At 49.3% G+C, this 20921-nt stretch overlaps 2 protein-coding genes across 3 annotated transcripts in view; one reads left to right on the top strand and one right to left on the bottom strand.

Annotated features, from left to right (window-relative positions):
* Positions 1-11669, top strand: part of DNAI1 (dynein axonemal intermediate chain 1) — a 64267-nt gene extending 52598 nt beyond the window's left edge. The window contains exons 14-20 of one of the 2 annotated variants that reach the window (XM_037798231.1): positions 3340-3429; positions 3559-3646; positions 4319-4398; positions 5629-5777; positions 5880-5979; positions 8178-8363; positions 11389-11669. In XM_037798231.1, coding sequence (XP_037654159.1) covers positions 3340-3429; positions 3559-3646; positions 4319-4398; positions 5629-5777; positions 5880-5979; positions 8178-8363; positions 11389-11487 — 792 coding nt within the window. In that variant the 3' untranslated portion in view covers positions 11488-11669. The remainder of the gene's footprint in view (positions 1-3339; positions 3430-3558; positions 3647-4318; positions 4399-5628; positions 5778-5879; positions 5980-8177; positions 8364-11388) is intronic. The other variant, XM_037798232.1, reaches the window with a different exon arrangement.
* A 59-nt stretch (positions 11670-11728) lies between these two features.
* Positions 11729-13746, bottom strand: ENHO (energy homeostasis associated). Its single transcript, XM_037798233.1, has 2 exons — positions 13557-13746; positions 11729-12518 (listed from the first exon to the last, which is right to left on the bottom strand). The coding sequence occupies exon 2, from the start codon at positions 12366-12368 to the stop codon at positions 12138-12140; it is 231 nt and encodes a 76-aa protein (XP_037654161.1). The 5' UTR covers positions 12369-12518; positions 13557-13746; the 3' UTR covers positions 11729-12137.
* Between the last annotated feature and the right edge of the window lie 7175 nt (positions 13747-20921).

Raw genomic sequence — 20921 nt, forward strand, 5'->3', positions numbered from 1 at the left:
AGGGCCATGCACAGAGCATCTCTGGTTGACCAGAAATCCCTCCTGAAGTCCAGGCAAGGGGGAGGGACCAGGGCCAGCCCCCCATTCCCGTTCAGTTACATTCGCTAAATTGGAGAGCAAGTTGGGAAAAAAACAATGGGGCATGGAGAAGACACATTATCCTTTTCACTGGGCACATCTCAGGGAGACTGGAACCCACCGGACAGGGAATGGACTGCTCTCCCACCATCCTGTCAGGAGAACAGAACTGTACCTTTGCAAAACTAAGACTCAGGGATTTTGGCCTAGAATCATGGTGGGAGGGATCCTCCCATCTCTAACTCATTTACTTGTTCCCTCCTTTCCTGCTCATTCCCTCCCCATTCCCTCCCTCCCTTCCTCATTCATTCATTCATTTACTCATGCACCCATTTGTGATCCCAAAGATCATGGGAACTGAGGATGTGTAAGGGCCTGATCTCCAAAGATCCTTTTGGGGAGATAACCACAGCCACAGGCTGACCAGAGCAAGACAATGTGCTAAGCGTGCACAGCAATTTGTAATGGCACCAAGGAGGGACATCCACATTGTACTGAATGGGGAATAAAAGCACAAGGGTCAAGGAGGTCATTCTAGAAGAAGCAATGCCTGCGCCAAGTTGTGAGAGATGACGAAGTGTGCTAAGGGGGCCACATGTGCAAAGATACTCAAGCAGAGTGGCTGCACATCACTTGGAACATAGTATAAGAGATGGGGAGAGGGGGGCAGGATCTGAGAAAAGGATAGGCAGCCACTCATGAGTGGGCTTATCTATTAAGTTAAGAAGCTTTGACTTTGTAGGTTAGTGGTTTCAAATCTTAATACAGAAGCCCAGTCTATTAAAAAGATGAGAGTGGAGCTGCTCTGCTTGGATCAGGGCTCTGCTTATCACTTCTTAGGGTTCCTAAGATTTCCACTGCCCAACGATCAAAGGATTTGTGTCTTGGAAAGATTCTCTGGCTACAGCATGAGATATCTTGAAGCCTGTGCTAGGGCAGGGGTAGGGCAAATAGAAATGAGAAAACAGAGATGAGAGCTGTTGAAGCAGTAAAATCAATAGAATGAAACAACAGTTTGGATATGGGGAAAAGGAAGAATTGATGCTGCTGCCTGGGACTCTGGTTTGGGGTACCCAGTGGGGTATCCATAGAAGTAGGAAATGGCAGAAGAGGAACAGGTTCAATTAGAAGTTAATACAAGACACAGAGGGGCACCAGAGGGAGGTGTCCTAGAGGCCATGGCTATATGAACCTGGAGCTTGAAGACGAGCCAGGCTGGTGAATGACATGCCAGTGCCATCAGAGTCTAGATCCTTCTTGAAAAGACTGTGTGAGAAGCATTTGGGGAAGACTAAATAGGTTGTTTTGGATCTGAAATACTATGCTGGGGCTGAAGGACTTTGGTACTTTGGCAGGAGGGAACCATGAAAGGTTTTGGAGCCAGGGAGAGAACTATTTGTTCTAAGGGAGCCAGGCTCCTGTCCCATGGCACAGGCAACTTCCCGGGGGAGGCTGCATAGGTAGCATAGCCCTGTTCAGACCCCACTGTGAAGCCTCAAATCAGCATCTCTCTCTCTCTCTCTCTGTCTCACTCTCTGTCTTATATGCAACTCTGAGGAAGGGAGCAGAAACCATGTGTGAGCAGAGACTGGAGTCAAGCAGGTCTGTCCTCATCAGATAAGACAGAAAGAAAAGGAATTAGTTAAGCAAGTTCCATCTCCTCCCTAACTCTCTGGTCCCAATGCATTCATTCATTCTCCCAACCCCACTTACTGTTCCTCTTTAACCTACCCCCAACACACACTGCCACCCCAGGAGCATGTGTGTGACTTGTACATACACTCATATACACTGACTTGCAAACAGCCCCCCCCCCCCCCTTTCTGGGCATCAGGCTGCTAAGTGGAGTGTGAAATACAATTTCCATACACGCTGGCGTCTGCTCATTAAACACTTCCCTTTGCAGCTCCCTAGCGCCTCTTACAGCCTGGCCTTTGACACTCCCTGTCCCCTCCTCCCTTTAAAGGGACCACCATTACACAGAAAGGGAAGTGGTCTCAGCAACAGAGCCAGCTCTGACTTGTGGCTCACTGGCTCTGTGGTATTCTAGGCCCCCCAGTGAAAGTGCAATAGAGCTGTCTGCCCTGACAGACCCAGACAGGACTCAGCTGACCCTCCTGCAGCTCTGATACAGGGGTCCTGGGGGGTGGTTGGGAGGCGCAACCTCTTTTCTGTACTCACTCCCAACACACACTTACATGCACAGTCATGGTGACAGCTGTGGTTACAAGCAGCAGCACTGGGCTCCCAGCCTCCTTCACTGGGCCTCTGCTTGTGACAGGGGTAGGGGACAGCGGTCCCAGCATGGGAGGTCTGGAGGGAGCTGGAAGATGGAAAGCTCTGAGCACCCAGCCCCACCCCTGCTCTCTGGGACATGGCTTGGCCAGGCCTCCACATCTGGCAACAGAAACTTGAGCCTCAAGCATGTCATCTTCATAAGACAACAACTGTCTCCAAAATACTTTCCCATATGTTCTCTTCCAACCCTGAGAAGATGGGTGGGGCAGGGTTATTAACCCCATTTGCAGAAGGAGAAACGCAGCTCAAATCTGGGATTTGGGTGTTAGATTCTGGGAACAGAAGCCAGTGGCAAAATGAAGGTGGAAACAGAAGACAGAATTCCTAGAGAAAAGCCAAGCCTGGAAAAGGAGGATAGGGGAAGGGGGTCTGATCCTCCCCAGATCCCAGGCCAGCAGGAAAAGTCCCCTGCAGAATCATAGCCTTAGCACCCAGAATCCTAGGATAATGGCAATAATGAGGATATTAACTGTTGTTTATTGAACGCTGAATATGTGCAAGATTCTCACCTAAAGGTCTCACAAACTTCATTTCATTTAATCCTCACAACAAACCTGTGTTTTTATGATTCCTATGATATAAAGAGGAAACTGGTTGATGGGTCGTTTCTATGCCATGTCTAAGTAAAGAGGCTGAACCCAGAGCCACCTTCTTTTCCCATCAGCGAGGCTCCTAGAACCCAACTCAGGGAGGATGTGGGCACCTCTACTGCCAAACCAGTGGATTAGGGCAGTGCCCTGGCTGGCAGTGTTGCCCCCAGGACAGTCAGGGAGAGATGGATGGAAGGTGGGAGAGAGGACCAATCCTGGGATTCTGGGCACTGGGCTCCCAGAACTTGGTTCAGATGAGTTCTGAACCTCAGATGGGTCCTTAGGGGAGCCCTGCCCAGCTCACAGAACCTGCCTCACAGCCCTAATTCAATACCCTAACGGAGTCCAGAGCTCTTGGTTTGGGATGTTTCAGGTCAAGTGGCAGAAGGATGACATGGACCACAACCTTAACTTCTTCTCTGTGTCATCTGATGGCAGGATTGTGTCTTGGACGCTCGTGAAGGTGCCTGCTTCCCACCGAGGGTCATGCAGGGGTGATGGGCGGGGGCTGTGGCAAAGGGTACCCCCCAGCCCTGCTGACCCAGCCCAACCCATGTGCCACCCCCTCCCTCCCTTCCATCTGTGACTGCAGAGTGAGCTGGTTCACACGGATGTCATCAAGCTGAAAGTGGAGGGCAACACCACGGAGGGTCTCGAGGGGCTGCAGCTACACACAGTAGGTAGGAGCCCCAAGTCCATGCACACCCAGGCCTGGCCAGGTCGTTCAAGCCCCATAAGGATCAGAAAGGGTGTTGCTTCCCCTTACTGAGCACTCTCCTACTTATGCTGGAGCTCAGCTGGAGTTAATGTGGAAGCCTGGCCCTGTCTGCTGAGTTCCTGGCTCTTTGCAGTCCCTCCCTGCCCTGTTTATACAGGTTCCATCCCTGTTCACAGGCTCTGTTCACAGGCCCTGTTCCTGTTTATGCCGATCAGGTGCTGCTATGCAGATCCAACCCTGTTTATGCAGATCAGGCCCCTGTTTACCCAGATCCTGTCCCTGTTTACTCAATTCTTACCCTGTTTATGCAGACTATATCCTTGTTTGCACAGACCATGTCCCTGTTTGCAGACCCTGTCCCTGTTTACCCTGACCCTGACCCTGTTTAACTCAATCCCTGCCTTGTTTATCCAGACCCTGTTCCTGTCTGCAGAACCCCTGGCCGTTTGCAGAATCCTAACTGCCTGGGACAGGCAGACCAGAGAGCTGGTTTCTGTTTGCCTGGCCAGGTCCCAGCCCTTACAGGGGCCCAGGCTTGGTCTGTCCCACAGTGCACTGAGCCCCCCTGCTGGGTAGGGGAGGTGCTGGGAGCTTCCCTCTCAGCTGGGCTCAGGCTGTTCCCTTTCCTCCCAAGGCTGTGGCACTGCCTTTGACTTCCACAAAGAGATCGACCACATGTTCCTAGTGGGCACAGAGGAGGGAAAAATCTACAAGGTGAGGCATTGCTGCCCCTGTGACTTTCCCTGACAGGGCAGCTTAGACCTAGCTCCTGGGGAGCTTAGAGTTCTCGACCGACCCACTGCCGACAGAACTTAGTGCTGGGTGGCAGGAAGAGGGGCAAAATATGGCAAAGGGGATAAAGAATTGAGAGGGTAACCTTAGCCCAGCCCAGCATCTGGATTGTCATGTAACAGCAGGATTGTGTCTTCTGAAAGGAGAGGTGGTTCCAGCATGGGAGATCTGGAGAGAAGGGAAATTTCTGGGCTTTCCCTTCCCTCCAAGGAGTAGAGGAGGTAGAGGTGGGAATGGGGAGGGGAATTTGGGGGTAGGGGGTTGGAACAATCTGGGAAAACTTCCTGGAGGAGATCTGAACTTGAGCTGAGCTTTGAAGGCCAGGTAACAAGCAGATTTATTCTGAAAACTGGTAGCCTCCCAACCAGCAGGATGGAACCTCATGGCCAGTTTCTGTAAAGTCTCAGTAGGTGAACATCCTTCTGAACCTCCATCCATCCTGAAATAGCTCTGGTGCTAGCTTTTCTAAGGCCTAGAGACTCAGAATGTTAATTACAGGCAGGCTCCCAGGAGACCCTGAGGCCCAGCCAGAGCTGGTCTGAATGCAAAAGAGGTCCCCACCCCCTCTCCACCCTTCCCAATGGCAGCCCAAGGGATGCAGAAGGGAAGAAGGGAGGGAGTGAAGGGCATACTGGTCAAGGCAAGAACCTGAATGGGAAATCTAGAGATCTGGGTCTGTTCCTGGCCATGCACCTGCTCTTACCTGGGCAAGGTGGATGTTTATCACTGCTGTAAGGATTCTGTCTGGGGCTGCAGGTGGACCCAGGGCTCTATCTGTCTGCCACAGGCCCTGACCTGGGGAGATGTCTAGGCCACACCTCACCCACAGCTCCAGACCTGCCTCGGCTCAAGAAGAGAAGGCCTTTTCTACCCGGCCTGGAATCCTCTGGGGTTCTGGCTACTGGGCAGACTACAGCAGTTTCTCTCACCCTCCAGAAGGCTCTGCTGCCCACCCCCAAACTCCCAGCCCATTAAGCCCCTCCTTTCATCCTGGGTGTGTTGAGGGTGGGAAGAGAAGTCAGCACCTTGGGACTGACAGCGATGCAGAGTGAGGACAGAGATGGAGTCTCAGGTTCTGGTCCTCCAGGAGCCCCAGGGAGGTGGCAGCCGCTGATCATTCTCTCACTCCTGATCCCTGATCCTCCCTCCCAGTGCTCTAAATCCTACTCCAGCCAATTCCTCGATACCTATGATGCCCACAACATGGCAGTGGATGCTGTGTCCTGGAACCCATACCACACCAAGGTCTTCATATCCTGCAGCTCTGACTGGACAGTGAAGATCTGGGACCACACCATCAAGTGAGGAGTCTGCCCTGGCCCTGCCCTGCCCCAGCCAGAGCTGTGGGGCTCTGGCACCGTGAGCCCTCTGTATCCCACCCATCAACCCCTCTACCACTACAGGACCCCAATGTTCATCTATGACCTGAACTCAGCTGTGGGTGATGTGGCCTGGGCACCATACTCTTCTACTGTGTTTGCAGCGGTCACCACCAATGGGAAGGTGAGTGCACTCTTCCTAACCCTCCTGAGCCCCTACTGAAGATAAGATGAGGTATCTCAGGGTCTCCCTCCTGGAGAGCTCACCCATGCCCCGGTCAGTAGGGGAAGGTGGGACATAAGGACTATTCTCATGGGCCAGGCCATTCAAGGTCCATTCAGAGGAGGAGCCAGTCATCCCATGAAGCCTCAAGGAGAGAATGGGGCCTGTTCATCTTGGAGGATAGAGCACTCTGGGGATGAGATCCCATAGGGAGCCATTAGCTTCTCTGAGGACCTAGGGTAGAGAGCTACAGGGTGGCTCAATCGAAGGGAAAACTTATGAGCCAGAGTTGATCAGTGATGAAAATACTGTCTAAAAGGTAATGAGGTCCCCATCGCTGGAAGTGTGCAGCTGAGCCTGTGGCTTCAGTGAGGGTAGGATGAGAGGGGGCTTGTGAGCAAATTCTTATACGTAAACACATTTTCCTTATGGACTTTGATCTAAACTGAGAGGGACCTGTTGCCCCAAGGAAAGAGTATAGTGGTTGAGGCATCACCCTGAAGTCAATCAGTTATCTATTCATGAACAGATGCTTACTAAGGACCAACTACAGCGCCCAGTTGCAGGCCAGGCCCTGGGAATTCAGGTCGCTGCTCTCCTGGAGTCTACATTCTAATGATGGGAGACAGACAAAAAGCAGCAGCGGCAGCAGCAGCAACAAATTCCCATAGTGCTAAGTGCCAGGCAGAGAATTAAAAGAAGGTGATGTGTGTACACAAATGTTCATAGCAGCACTGTTCATAAAAGCTGAAAAGTAGAAACAATCCAAATGTCCACCAACTGATAAAAGAATAAGCAAAATGTGATATATCCATACTAAGGATTATTATTCAATAATAACGAGGAATGAACTACTGATATGTGCTACAACATGGATGACTCTTGAAAACATTATGCTTAGGGAAAGAAGTCAGCCACAAAAGACTGCATATTGTATGATTCCATTTATATGAAATATCCAAAATCGGCAAATCTATAGAGACAAAGCAGATGAGCGGTTGCCAGGGGCTGGGAGAAACATGGATGGGGATTTGGGGAGCAACTGCTGATGAGTATAAGGTTTCATTTTTGGAAATGTTTTGAAATTGGTTGCACAACTTTGTGAATATGCTAAAAACCAAGAACTATGTATTTTAAATGAATGAATTTTACGGTGTATGAATTGTATCTCAATAAACTGCTATATAAAAAAAAAAAAAGAGGATGATGTGAAAGAAAAGGACTGGGCTGTTCCTTAGTGGTCAGGGAAGGCTTCTTTGAAGAGGTGACAGTCAAGCTGAGAGCTGAATGGCCAGGAGAGAGCCCTGTGAAGACTAGGGGCAGAGAGGGGGACTCCAGGCAGAGGGAGGAGCTAGTGCAAATGCCCTGTGGTGAGAAGGAGCTTGAAGGGTTTAGGGAACAGGAAAGCATGTGGGGCTAGGGGACAGCAAGCAAGGAGGAGAGAGCTTGAGATAAGAGTGGAGAGGTAGGCCAGGAATCTGGATTTTGTTTATAGTGCCAAGGGAGACTATTGGAGAATTTTAAATATTTTAAAGGGAAGCCTGCACATGGAGGAGGGATTGTAGGAGGACAAGAGTAGAAGCTGGAAGATCAGTTAGGAGGCGGCCACAGTTGTCCAGACAAGAGCTGATAGTGGCTCAGACTTAGGTAGTAGTAAAAATAAGATCAAATATTTATTGAGGACTTATATTCCAAGTGCTGTCTGAGCACCTGACATACACTAACTGGTGTAAACCCTGGCTCTCCCACTTACTAGCAAGTTAGCCTCTAAGAGCCTTTAACTCCTCATTTATAAAATGGGAATAATAACAGAACTTACATTACAAAATGGTTGTGAGAGTTATAATTAGATGAAACAACATGTAACATGCTTGCCCAGGACCTGATACATTAAGTAAGAGCTCAAGAATTGATACCTGCTATTACTGCTAATTCTTCATAGACTTAAAATTTCCCCAAAACTTTTTATTCTAACCTCCTCCCCATCGACTGGAAAAATATAAACAGAAGCAAAAAAATTCCCTCTCCCACTACCTCCAGCCCCAGCGTGCCAGCCATTAGACTTCTGCCATGTTTCCCCAGAAAGCCCAGGGTGGTTCCTCGGAGGTGGGGACAAGGGCCCCAAACCCCCAAGTGTGCTGACACCATCCTCTCCACAGGCCCACGTGTTTGACTTGGCCATCAACAAGTACGAGGCTATCTGTAACCAGCCTGTGGTGGCCAAAAAGAAGAACAAGATTACCCACGTGCAGTTCAATCCCATCCACCCCATCATCATTGTGGGCGATGACCGTGGGCACATCACTTGCCTCAAGCTCTCACCCAATTTGCGCAAGATGCCCAAGGTACAGACTTGTGGGGAGGGGAGCGTGCTGCAAGAAATAAAATCTCCAGGATGGTGGGGGATGAGAGAGAAGGGAGAAGCCAGGGGTTTCTGGCTTGGGACACCTGAGGTAAGAGTGGTATCATTGCCTGACTGGGGAGCAGAGAAGAAGCTGGTTTGTGGGGAGACAATGAGATCAGTTTTGACCCGAGTCTGAGTTACCTGTGAGGCCCAGGTGGAAACATCCAGTGAGCAGGTGACTATATACAACTGAAGCCTTGGAGAGGCTCGTGGGCATAACTGCTTTTAGAGAGTGGAAGAAGCTGTGGGTGTAGACCAGATCATCCAGGCAGGGGGCTCCGGGTTTAGTTGCTGGACTTACACAAATGTTTCAGCTCCAGTGGTCCCTGAGCCAGGAGCTGTGGGTCCACACAGGGAAGAAGAAATCGAACCATGAGGAGGCTAACTCAGTCAGCAGCTATGCAGACCTCCTTCTGAGCTCTGGTTTCTGTTTCCGGGGTCTGTTATGATCAGTGAACCCTGCCCAGAACCAAGGGCTTCTACTAATCCAGGCCATGGAGCTCAGGCCCATGACTTCAAAATCTAGACCTCAGAATCCAGATTCAGACTTGAGAATCCAGGCCTTAGACTCCAGAGTCCAAGAGCCCCTTAAAAATTTGGAGCCCAAGAAGCCAGAGCCCAGCCCTGACAATTTAGATGTTGGATTTTGAAGCCCAATGCAGCTGGACAAAGCTCAGACAGGAACTGGCCTTTGCTTTCTGCCAGCTTCCGGGCCAGGATTGGGGCAGCGCCAGGGCTGGTGAAGTTGCCCTGATGACCGTATTCCTGATTGCAGTTTGAGGCTAGGGCAGGCATTGTCTCTTTCAACTACTGACACCTCCCCCCACCACACACACCATTTCCCCCTCCCAAGTCAGGGGCCACAGGTCATCTCTCTAGTATGGCTGGTCTGTTCCACACCATGGCCGGGGAGGCAAGGGCTGGGAGTTCAGCCGGGTCTGTAATTGTAGCCAGCTGGGGGAGGGGGTGGACTTGGCTATAAATACTCAGAAGGCTGCTAAGCGCCTGCAGCTGTGCCCCAGAGGCTGTGGTGGGCTGGGGTGGGGAGGGGGGTAGGATGGAGGGGAGGGGTCAGGCATGGTTTGAAGCTTTTTGCTGGGCCCACCTAGATGGCCTCAGGGAGAGGCAGCACAATTTGTAGAGCAGATAAGATCTGTTTTTAATTTAATGAGGCAAGACCCAGGCTTGGGCTGGCAGAGCCGGATAGCCCTCTGAGAGGGCTGGTGGTCACCGTTTGGGACAGGAACATGCAGCCATAATACCATGAGTGTGGTAGATATAGGTGAGGGCCTGACCTGCCCATGCTGATTCGGGGAGGCAAGGATCCCCCACAGTCCCAACACCTCTCAGAGCAACAGTCAGTCATGGCTGCAAGAGTTGGTTTCCATGGATCTGGGAACCACTATCTCTGAGGACTCTGGGTATCTGGGCTCTGAGGACCTGAGCATCACAGCTAGGGGCTAGTACTTAGAGATCCCTGTGAAATCACCATCCCATCCATATCAGCAGCCAAGTGATTCATGCAAAAGAAGTCTCCCAGTCCCTCCTGGGAGAGCTTAGCCACAAGGGCCTGGACGGCCCAGCTCAAGGAGCTTCCCATGATTGGTGTCAGAGCTTCAGCTTGTCAAAGGTCAAGGATTTTCTTTCCCTAAATATTGTATAAATGACAAACTGAGACTCAGAGAGGCAAGGGATGTGCCGAAAGTCACATAGGGAGGTAATGACAGTGCTGGGGCCAGGTCCCCTAACTCCTGGAGGATGGGGTGGAGCCAAGAAGGGAATCTGAGCTTAATTCAGGACAGAGTAAGACAGAGACAAACACGCCTTTGTCCTCTGTCCCTAGAGCATGGAGGTGAACTGGGCAATGGCAAAGGCACTAGGCTGCAAGGGGATGAGAAGAGATTTAGGAGCAGGTGTAGGGGTCACACTAGGAGACCTGAGTCCTGCGGTGTCAGCAGCTGGAAGAACGGGGCCAATGGGGGCCTACTAGCCCTGAACATTCCTCCCACCTCATAGCACAAGCCAAACCTAGGCTGGGCCCCTCAGCAGGCAAGGCTGGGCAGGTGCCAGCGAGCAGTGGGCCCAGGTGGCTGAGGGTGGCAGGGAGAGGGAGGGAGCTAAGGGAAGGCAGGAAATAGTAGCTGCCCCAGCCTGGCCCAGCACAGCCCACACCCCACCTGGACAGCAGGGCAGATGGGACTGTGCTGCTCTGCCAAGGGGCAATCTGGGCCTGCAAGCGACACACATCCCAGTGGCCCAACTCCCTCTTTCACAGGGCTCCTTACAGCAGAAACATTTGAGTACCCCAGAGGTTGTGGTGAGGGCTCTTAAACTCAGCATCTGCTCTTCTGAGGGACAGTCCCATTCAAGGACATCTGCACTTGGGAAATCTCATTTGCAATCAGGGTTTCCTGACACACTTTCCCACCTGGGGGATATCTGACACAGCAGACCTGGGCCCCAAATGGTTCCCCACCCCCAACCTGGCCTGAGGTTTTTGGTAAGAGTACTAGGTGAGGCCACCTGTAGCTCTATCCACACCCATCTCCATCCCCAAACACACACCTCTTAGGTCCTTGGTAAGTCGCAGTCAGAGACCTTTCTGTGGAAAGGGTGGTCCCAACAGTCAGAGGCACCAGCCCTCCCCAGGGCTATAGCTCTCCCCTGGCTTGGAAGGCCAGTTCCTCTGAGGGTCGGGGTGGATGCCTTTCCCCTCTCCTCCCAGCATCAAGTCCCTATGTCCATCTGAGGTTGGGAGCCAGAGCCAGATGCCTTCTCCCAGGCCCTCCGCTGGGCCCCTGTGTCACCCAGCCTGAGATGGGGAAGGATCATGTGGGGGGTGGGCAAGATGAGGCAGGGCACAACCAGGGCACGTTGGGCAGGGGAGGCTGTGCTGGGACCAGAGAGAGGTGGCTCATCCCTTACCCTCCCCCCCTCACCCCCACTTGCACTTTCCCTCTCACCAGGAAAAGAAGGGGCAGGAAGTACAGAAGGGTCCAGCTGTGGAGATCGCAAAATTGGACAAACTGCTGAACCTGGTGAGGGAAGTGAAAACGAAGACCTGAGGGCCTGGCCTCAGTCCCCATCCCATTTCTTGAACTTGCAGCCCCTGACCCTGTTACCCATCCCAACCTTAGCACCCAGCATGTGACCCCAGCTTCTTCCCTTAGCACGTTACTTTAGGACTTAGTCCTCAACCACCATTACTCCCTTCCACTTTGCACAAATAAACCTGTCAGAAAGTCCACCCCAGACCTTTAATCTTGCTATCACAGGGCCCGCAGATAGAGGAAAAAAATCTCAGGGTAGAGCCATAGTTCCATTTATTATCCAGCTAACAGTAGGAGGACCAGGGGAGGGGCCCAGCCTGGACACCCTCCCATTATTGCCATAGGTTCCAGTTTGCTTCCCCAATCTAGAGAGCCTAGAGGCGCTTAGCCTAGGGAGAAGGTGGACCCAGCCCCTGGCCCTTGGGATGGAGCAGAGTCCAGATGGTCCTGGCCCTAGCACCAACTCACAGACTCCCACCCCAGGCCCATCTCCCTAGGGCCACCTGAGCCCTTCTTCGAGCCAGGCTGGCTAGATTCTGGGTTGCCAGGTGTAGCTTCAGGCAGGCTGGACTCTGAGTTCTGAACCTCAGGCTGGCTGGACTCTGGGATCCTGATTCCAGGCTCTGAGTGGAGTGGCTTTAGGTCCCAGGCTCCAGGCTCGGCCTTCAGGGTTGTAGCAGGTAGCTGCCTTCATGGCTGGGCTTCTGGGGCGGGGGCGCCTTCTCAGGACAGGGGCCAGGGCTAGAGTTGGGACTGGATTCGGAGAGGGAGTCGATGTTGGCCGAGCGGGAATGGCAGGCCCAGCAGAGAATGACCCAGAGCAATAGCAGCAAGAAGCCTACGAGGCCGTTGCAGACAATAGCGATGAGGGCCCCCTGAGAGATGGCTGCCCCCATGACAGGCAGCACCCTCAGACCAGCACAGACAGTGGGGCTGCCTCAATGGCAAGGCCCATGCCGAGGCAGAACTCTGGTATGGCCGGCCTTCCAAGGAGGCTGTCCTCAATGATTCCTGGGCAGAAGAGATGTCCTCTTGCAGTCCTGAGCCTGTGGGGAGGGGAGGGCAGGGGGGTCGTTGGGTACACAGCAAAGAGAGGGTGGTGAGGAGGGAGGGATGGGGTGAGGCCTTGGAAGAGAGGGGTGGAGGAGACAGCCTCCCCCTCCCACATCTCTGGCCTCCTTGGCAGAGGTCCTTGGGTCACAGCGGGCCCAAATAGCCCCCAGAGTCAACACCGTCATCCTCAGGCCTGGCCCAGGGCATCTGGATGGGGATGTATCCACAGTGAACAGCTAGAGCAGGCAACCTGTATCCCTCCATTCTCCTTGGAACTTCAGCCCTCAAAAGCACTCTGTGGGTGGTTGGGACTGCGGTAGCCCAAGGCCACAGAGGATGGGGGTTGTGACTAGCATCAGTGTGGACTGGGCGCCTCCCCCTCTCAGCTCCGGCCAGCCAGCCCAGGGGACCTCCAGAGGCGCCAGCTCACACAGAGGGAACTTTGTGGAGGCCCTGGCAGGCATGTGTGGATTCTGTGTTTCCAAGGCCAGGTACCTGGGTGTGTCTTTCTGTGGGACTGTCTCTTCAGGTCAGGTGCATGTGTCTGGGTGTCTGGCTGCCTTACTCTGTCTCTCCATTCCTTTGTCTGGATGTGTGCCTCTGCCCCTGTATACCCACCTCAGTGTTTGTGTGTGACTGGTTGTTTCTGTGTAGCTCTCCTTATATCTGTTCCTGTGTGTCCCCATCTCAGAGTGTCTGAGTGTGTCTCTCTGTGTCTCGTTTCTCTCCGAGTCTGTCTCTCTGTGTCTGCGGGTCTCTTGTCTTTCTTCCCACCTATGTGCTCGTCTGTCACCAAGGATCTGTCTTTCTCTCCCCCTCTCTGTAGGGTCTCTGTTTCTGTGGTTCTGTGCGTCTCGTGTGTCTCTATCTTTGTGTCTGTCTCGCTTTCTCCCTGCTGTAAGTCAGTTTCTGTCTCTCTCTCTCTCTCCTCTCTCTCTCTCATTCTCTCTCTCTCATCTCCAACTCGATGTCTCCATCTCTGGGTCTCTGGTTCTCGCCCCCGTGCCCGTAGGGCGAGGGCCCCCCCTTACCTGAGTTGAGCCTGGCGCGCGCCCGCGGGAGGGTCCGGGGCAGCGGGATGCTGGGCGCCGACTGGGGCTCGGGAGCCTGCGAGCCGGAGGGCGGCGGGAGGCGGGCAGGGGCGACGTCCCCTCCTCCGTCCCTCCCCCTCGGCCGCGCAGCCTCTGCCGGCCGCTCCCGCCGCGGCGCGACCGGGGCGGCCTCTGCCGCGGGCGGTCTGCGGCGAGCGGGCACCTCCTCCCTCTGGGGCGGCGCCTCCTCCGCGACCGCGGCCGCTTGCTCGCTCAGCGGTGCTCGGGAGGCGGTGGCAGCCTGCGGGAGGCTCGGCTGGGCTCGGCTGCGCTCGGCCCCGCTCGACTGAGCTCGGTTACGCTCGGCCGGACTCGGCCGGACTCGGCCAGCAGCAAAAACAGCGGAGAGACCCGCCTTCTGGGGAGCCGCCGGCCTTCGGCCTGTCGGGGGCGGGGTCACAACCGCACCGCTGCTGCCGTCCAATTGGCTGACCGCGCCAGGCTCTTGCGCCATTGGTCTTGTTCTAGAGAGAGGACTCGGCCGCCCCTCGTGCGGGCGAGGGGTGGGGGCGAGAGCGCGAGGAGGGCTGTAAGGACGACTCTGTCTTGGTACGTCTCGGAGGAGGTTCACCTTCCTGCAAGGATTTCTTGCACTTTCTACACCTGGAAGAGCTGCACACCCAACATCTGAGAAAGGCCTCTGCACCCCCGCATTTGAGAAGACCGTCCCTCTATAGATGGGAAAGGTCTCCGTCCACAATATCCGGACATCCCAAACCTGAGAGAAGACTGAACCTCCTCATCTTGGAAGCCCCCTGTACTCCTGCATGTCCCACCCCCACCTGGGAATGTACTCTGCATCCCCATTTTGGAGGGTCTGTATTAGCCCCAAATTCCCTGGCCCCAGGAGGTGTGAGTCTTCAGCAATGCGAATTCTTCGGACACATTTATCAAGTTCCCATCTAGTGCTGCTGGTCGCCTGCTTGGGCTTTGCTGTGCGATGGGAGAGCCTGGGACAGATAGGAATGGGATGGTTCATTCCTGGCTGAAAAGGACCAGGCAGGGTGGAGGGCCTGACTCTCTCCATCCTGGAAGCTCTTCCCAGAGTAAGATCAATTTGGGCAGGAGTACGGTAAGGGAGGCCTTCCTTTCCCTGACCCTTTCGTGCCAGTGATCCCTAAGTATTCTGTTCTGGGCCCTTTTTTCATCCCACTCTACATATTCTCTAAGGATGATCACATCCCTGAAGCTACACAATGAGGACTCCCAGTGCTCCCAAATCCAGCCTTAACTTCTCTATGGAATTCTCGGTTCATTAAGTCCAGTACCTATCAGAATCAGGATGGTGTTGGTCCCTGATTCTGCCACTTACTAGCTTTGTAACCTTGGGAAAATTACTTAATCTCTCTTAGCCTCAGTTTCCTCATCTGTAAAATGGTTACAGTAATAGGGTCTTAAGGTTGTTATTCACTATTTCATTTATACCAGACCAGCAACATCTCAGCAAATGCCAGCAGACACATCCATGAGGATCATGTGGCCAAGGTGCCCTTCCCCCAGTGCCATGAAATTCACATAAGACCCCTTTTAATCCAGATGCTATCTTAAAAAGTAGAAAGGAAAAAGTAAAATAATCTGAAAGACTGAGTCATCCAATGCTACTGAATTACTTAGAGACTTTCTAAAATAAATTATTGGATCCCACTGAGTTTACCAGAGTGGATTAAATTTAGTTTTTCCTCCCTGTTACCCAGCAGGATGAAGGCATTGTGAGGAAAGCTCAGATCCGTTATAGGAAACAAAGGAGACTTACATCGTTGCACATCTGAGTGTGATGTTAGTGAATTTGTGACCCAGCTATAGGGGTTCAGATTTTATTCTGAAAACAGTGGGGAGCCACTGAAGTATTTTGAGCACAGGAATAATGTGATCATACCCAGGCATTAGAAGGATGATTCGGGCTGCTGGGTGGAAGGGAGGTTAAAGGCATTTGAGTGTGAAAGCAAGGAGTAATGGCGGGGGACTGAAGTGATGCAGGGAAGTAGGAGGAGAGAGAACAGGAGAGCATTGAGGATATTTGAGAGCTTCAATTGGCAAGTCTTAAATACTCACTATAGAATATGGAGGGTAAGAGGGAGGAAAAGTCTGGGATAACACCCAGGTTGGTGATGAGGGATACTGTGGTGATATTTTTTTTCTTTCTTTTTTCCTTTTAAATTGTATTGTGGATATATATATATATATATATATATATATATATAACATAAAATTTGCCATTTTAACCATTTTTAAGTGTACAATTCAGTGACATTAATTACATCTGCATTGTTGTGCTGCCTTTAACACCATCCCTCACCAAAACTTTTTCTTCACCCAAAACAGAAACTCTGTACCCATTAAGCAATCCTATTCCTCCTCCCCCATTCCATGACAACCTCTAATTTACTTTCCATTTCTATGAGTGTGCTTATTTTGGATATTTCATATAAGTGGAATCATGCAATATTTTTCTTTTTTGCATCTGGCTTATTTCACTTAAAATGATTTCAAGGATCATCCATGTTATAGTATGTATCAGAACTTCATTCCTTTTTATGACTGAATACTATTCCATTGTATGGATATATATACCACATTTTGTGTATCCATTCATCTGCTGATGGACACTCGGGTTGTTTCCACCTTTTGGCTATTGTGAATAATGTTGCTATGATATAGCCATCCTAGTAAGTGTGAAGTAGTATCCCATTATGGTTTTTATTTGCATTAACCTGATGGCTAATGATGTTTAGCATCTTTTCATGTGCTTATTGGTCATTTGTATCTCTTCTTTGAAGAAATGTCCATTCAATTCTTTTGCCCATTTTAAAAATTGGTTTGTTTGTCTTTTTGTTGTTGAGTTGTAGGAGTTCTTTTTATATTCTGGATAGTAAACCCTTATCAGATATATGATTTACAAATACTTTCTTCTGTTCTGTAGGTTGTCTTTTCACTTTCTTGAAAATGTCTGTTGATGCATGAAAGTTTCTAATTTTGATGAAGTCCAATTTCTCTATTATTCTTTTGTTGCTCATGGTTTTGGTGTCATATCTAAGAATCCATTGCCAAAATGAAGGAACCTGAAGACTTCCCCCTATGTTTTCTTCTAAGAGTTTTATGGTTTTAGATCTTGTATTTAGGTCGTTGATCCATTTGGATTTAATTTTTGTATATGGTATGCGGTAGGGGTCCAGTTTCATTCTTTTACATGTGGCTATCCAGTTTTCCCAGCACCGTTTTTTGAAGAAACTGTTCTTTCCACATAGAATGGAATTGGCACCCTTGTCAAAATCAATTGGCCGTAGATATGAGGGTTTATCCCTGGACTCTCATTTCTATTCCCTTGGTATATGTGTCCATTCTTATGCCAGTACCACACTGCTTTGATTTCTGTAGCTTTGTGGTAAGTTTTGAAATAAAAAAAGTGTGTGTCCTTCAACTTTGTTCTTTTTCAAGATGGTTTTGGCTATTTGGGGCCCCTCTTAATTCCATATGAATTTGAGGACTGGCTTTTCCATTTTTGCAAAGAAAAGGCTGCTGGAATTTTGATGAGGATTGCCTTGAATCTGCAGATCACTTTAGGTGGTATTGACCTTTTAACAATATTAAGTTTTCCAATCCATGAACACAGAATGCCTTTTCATTTATTTAGATCTTCTTTAATTTCTTTCGGCAATGTTTTGTAGTTTTGAGTGTGCAAGTCCTTCACATTCTTGCTTAAGCCTATTCCTACTTTTTTTATTCTTTTAGGAGCTATTATTAATGGAACTCTTTTATTGATTTCCTTTTCAGATTGCTCATAGCTGGTGATTTTTGTCTGATCTTGCACCCTGTAACTTTGCTGAATTTGTGTATTAGCTCTAGTAGCTTTCTTATAAATTCTTTCGGACCAAGGACTGAGGAGCAAATTAAATAACATGACCCACATGATAACCTTGTGGACATGTTGTGAGGAGGAGCAGGGGAAGCCTCCAGGAGAAGAAGGATCCTGATTAAGCAAAATGGTAGGTATTCACTACAGTCCACCTCTTGTTTGCCCAACACACACATCATTTTCCTATATATGTTATTCCAAAAATGTCCTCATCTATATAATCTTACCATCCCACTATACATCTGCCAATAGATTCACCACCTCTCCAATGGAGGGCAACTCAATGACACATCCAGCTACTGCTTCTGGAGGTTCTATCTTAGGAGCACTGTTCTTCAAATATAGGTTCTCTTCGTCATAGGTAGTGTCCTTTCATGCTCTAGTTAGTTCTACATGGGGTGTGAATATGGCTTTTAAAATTCCCACTACTTTTGTTTGAACTGCCTTTAAACCACTCCCCACCCCCCAAATTCCTGATATTTTGTAATGAAGGAAATAGAGAATACAATAGAGTAAACAGAAAGCACTGTACAGTGATCACTAATCAAGAATATCATCTATATTTTTTGGCCATGAATAATAAAGTAAATGATTGGTCTAGAAAATCTCACAGGCATCTGTTTGTTGACTCACTTCCTTGGCCGTGGAGTTCCTCGGTCAGGTTTTGCCCACAGGGAGGAGGTCCCTCATCCAGTGTTCTGAGAGGATCACAGTGGAGGCTTTCACCGTGGGGTGCTGTGCTGATCCGCACCACACTTTCTGGTGGCGTTTCAGGGATTATCCTCAGATTGAGCCATCGTAGTTCTCTGCATTTATGAGGACTAGGTGTGGATTTTTTCCTCACATGATACAAGTCTCTTAAAACCATAATCAACTGCCTGTCAGTTTCATTTGGGGGAATTCCAGTTGCTAATAACCTATTTCATTGATTCTAAGGTACATTTTTTTTTCTAATTTAAACAACTCGGAAGTCAGAATGTGTCTTATAATTAATGGCATGTAAGATATTTTTAGCATCTTTTTTTCTTAGTAGTTCATAAAATAACTTGCCTTTTATAATTGGTAGAATTTTAGGTTTATTAACTATAATAATTTGATCAGTTGGGTTTTTTTCACAAACAATAGAATCCATTCTGGATAGTTAAAGCAGAAAAGGAATTTATGAAAAGATATTATTAAGCTTCGAATTGCTGGGAGAGCTAGAAAAATGGACTTGAATTAAAGCTTCTAGGAACAACATCCAAACCATACCACACAACCTGATGAGACCACAGTCATTACTACTCAAAATACCAAGCACCAGGAGCACAATTTGACTGCCACTTTTAATGTAACATGCTCCAAGGAACTTCTGTGGTAGGAATTCAATATCGTAACCACTGGGAAGTCACTGCTGCTGCCACTACCACTACCAAAAGCTGGAAACTTATGTTACTACCACCAAGCAGAAATTAAAGCCCTAAACCCAACCTGTTTCCTTCCTACATCAGTCAGGATGAGCTAGATAACACAGTGGTAACAAACAGCCCCCAAATCTTACTGACTAAAAACAATCAAGATGTATTTCTTACTCATACTGCAATTCGAGTGAGGGTCTTTGGAAGTGGGGAGGAGGGGTCTTGTTCACCATGGTAACTCAGAGATTCAGGCTATTGAAGGTTCCACTATCTTATGATGCCACCTTCTTGACATGAGCCTCAGAGTTTGCTGAGACAGGAGAAGAGAGTGAAGAAAAACACATACTGACTCTTAAATGCTCTGCTCACATTGCATTTGATCCAAACAAGTCTCATGGCCACACCTAATGTGAAGGGACAAGGGAAGTGCAGTCCTCTTGGTGTCCAGACGTAGAGGAAAACCAAAAATATTGATGAGCTTTGGTAATGTTTACCTCACTCATGTTGCTCACTTCCAAACTGAAGTCTCACCTGGGTGAAGTGTCATGCCTGTAATCTGCCAGGGATGCTGGGAATTTGAGTGACGATCTCTATGCTAATAAGGCTAGATTTTAAGATGGGAATTTTCCCACATAGAAAAATTATTGAAAATATTAAGGGCAGCCTTAAATATAACAGATTTCCAGTACCATAATCAACACTAGAATTTTGTAGAACCATGCTCTTTAAAGTCTCCAAGTTTGCCAAGAATATCCAGGGCCTGACCAAGTCCTTGCAGTGATTTCTTTTTTATAGCACTATGTCTGGGGGCTCTTTCAATCCCTCTTACTATGCCTCAAGTCTTGATGGGTAATTTTAGGCTGGAGTGATAGGGCTGAAAGTCTTCTTCATTTGCCGTGATGTCCTTGCCTCACCCCCATGCCAGTCAATGCACTTTACAATGGGAGGCAACATCACCCTTATCTGGCAGGGTAGGGACAGCAATTTGGGCTTCCTAGTTCCTCTGGATCTTCTAGTATATCTCCACCCTGATTGTTAGGAACCCAGTTTCCTGATCAGTGCAATAAAATTAGAGTACAGCAAATAATTCAGCATCTGTGATTTAGCAAAGCACATCATTAGCTAATTCCCAGCAGTCTAAGGTCAAGACTGAAAGAAATTTCCTTATCCAAGTTAAATACTTATTCAGTTGTCCCCTGAATCAGATCACCCATTTTGGATAACTCATTTTGTTATCCTGACTTTTTGTTACCATATCTTCAAGAGCTTCAGCTTCATCAGGCACATGGTCTGATACACACATTAACTGCTTTGCTACCACAGAAAAAGGACTTCCAGTTTCCCAGGCTGGGATTAGAGAATCCTTGCTGTCCCTCTACATTCTTCACCTCAGTCAGTTCCTCATTTTTAAGTTCTGTCATTTGGAGTATTTCACTCCTGGTACTCAATTTCTGTGTTGTTACAAGTCAAAGAAACCTAACTTGAACTAGCTTAGACAAAAGGAGGATTTATTTTCAGAAAACTAGAGTGTCTTATAGAACTTAAAAGCAAATGGATTGGAAAACTTGAGCATCATCAGGATTCTCTCTCTCTACCTCTCCTGTCTACTTTCTGCCTACTTCGTGTCTCTCCCTTCCTTCTTCCCTCCCTTCATCTCTCTCTCCCTCCCTCCCTCCATCCTTCCCTCCTTTCCTTCCTTCCTTCCCTCCCTTCACTCTTCACCCTACCTTCTTCTTTCTCTTCTCTCTCTCATTTTCTGTCTCCAAACAGGTTTCCTGCGCTTCTCCAGTCCACATAACAATAAACGCAGCTTCTGACAATTCTCAAAGTTACAGCTTACAATCTAGGCACCCAACAACAGGCTAGGCTATCTTTTTCAGTTCAAATTCCAGCTCATCCTTCTCAGTTCCAGTTCCAAAATTCCAAGGAACTTTCTCTAAAAAAAAAAAAAAAGGTCATATGCCATTCTCTACATCAATGATTTGTGGTAAGAGTGGGGTCTTAAGATGGTGCCTTCTGTGGTAACCATGTGAGTGAAAGGCAGTTCCCACCTGA

The sequence above is a fragment of the Choloepus didactylus genome, chromosome 10, assembly GCF_015220235.1.
Source record: "Choloepus didactylus isolate mChoDid1 chromosome 10, mChoDid1.pri, whole genome shotgun sequence".
Lineage (NCBI taxonomy): Eukaryota > Metazoa > Chordata > Mammalia > Pilosa > Megalonychidae > Choloepus > Choloepus didactylus.

Coding starts and splice junctions, on each gene's coding strand:
- ENHO (XM_037798233.1), bottom strand. CDS start 12,368: ATGGGGGCAGCCATCTCTCAGGGGGCCCTCATCGCTATTGTCTGCAAC.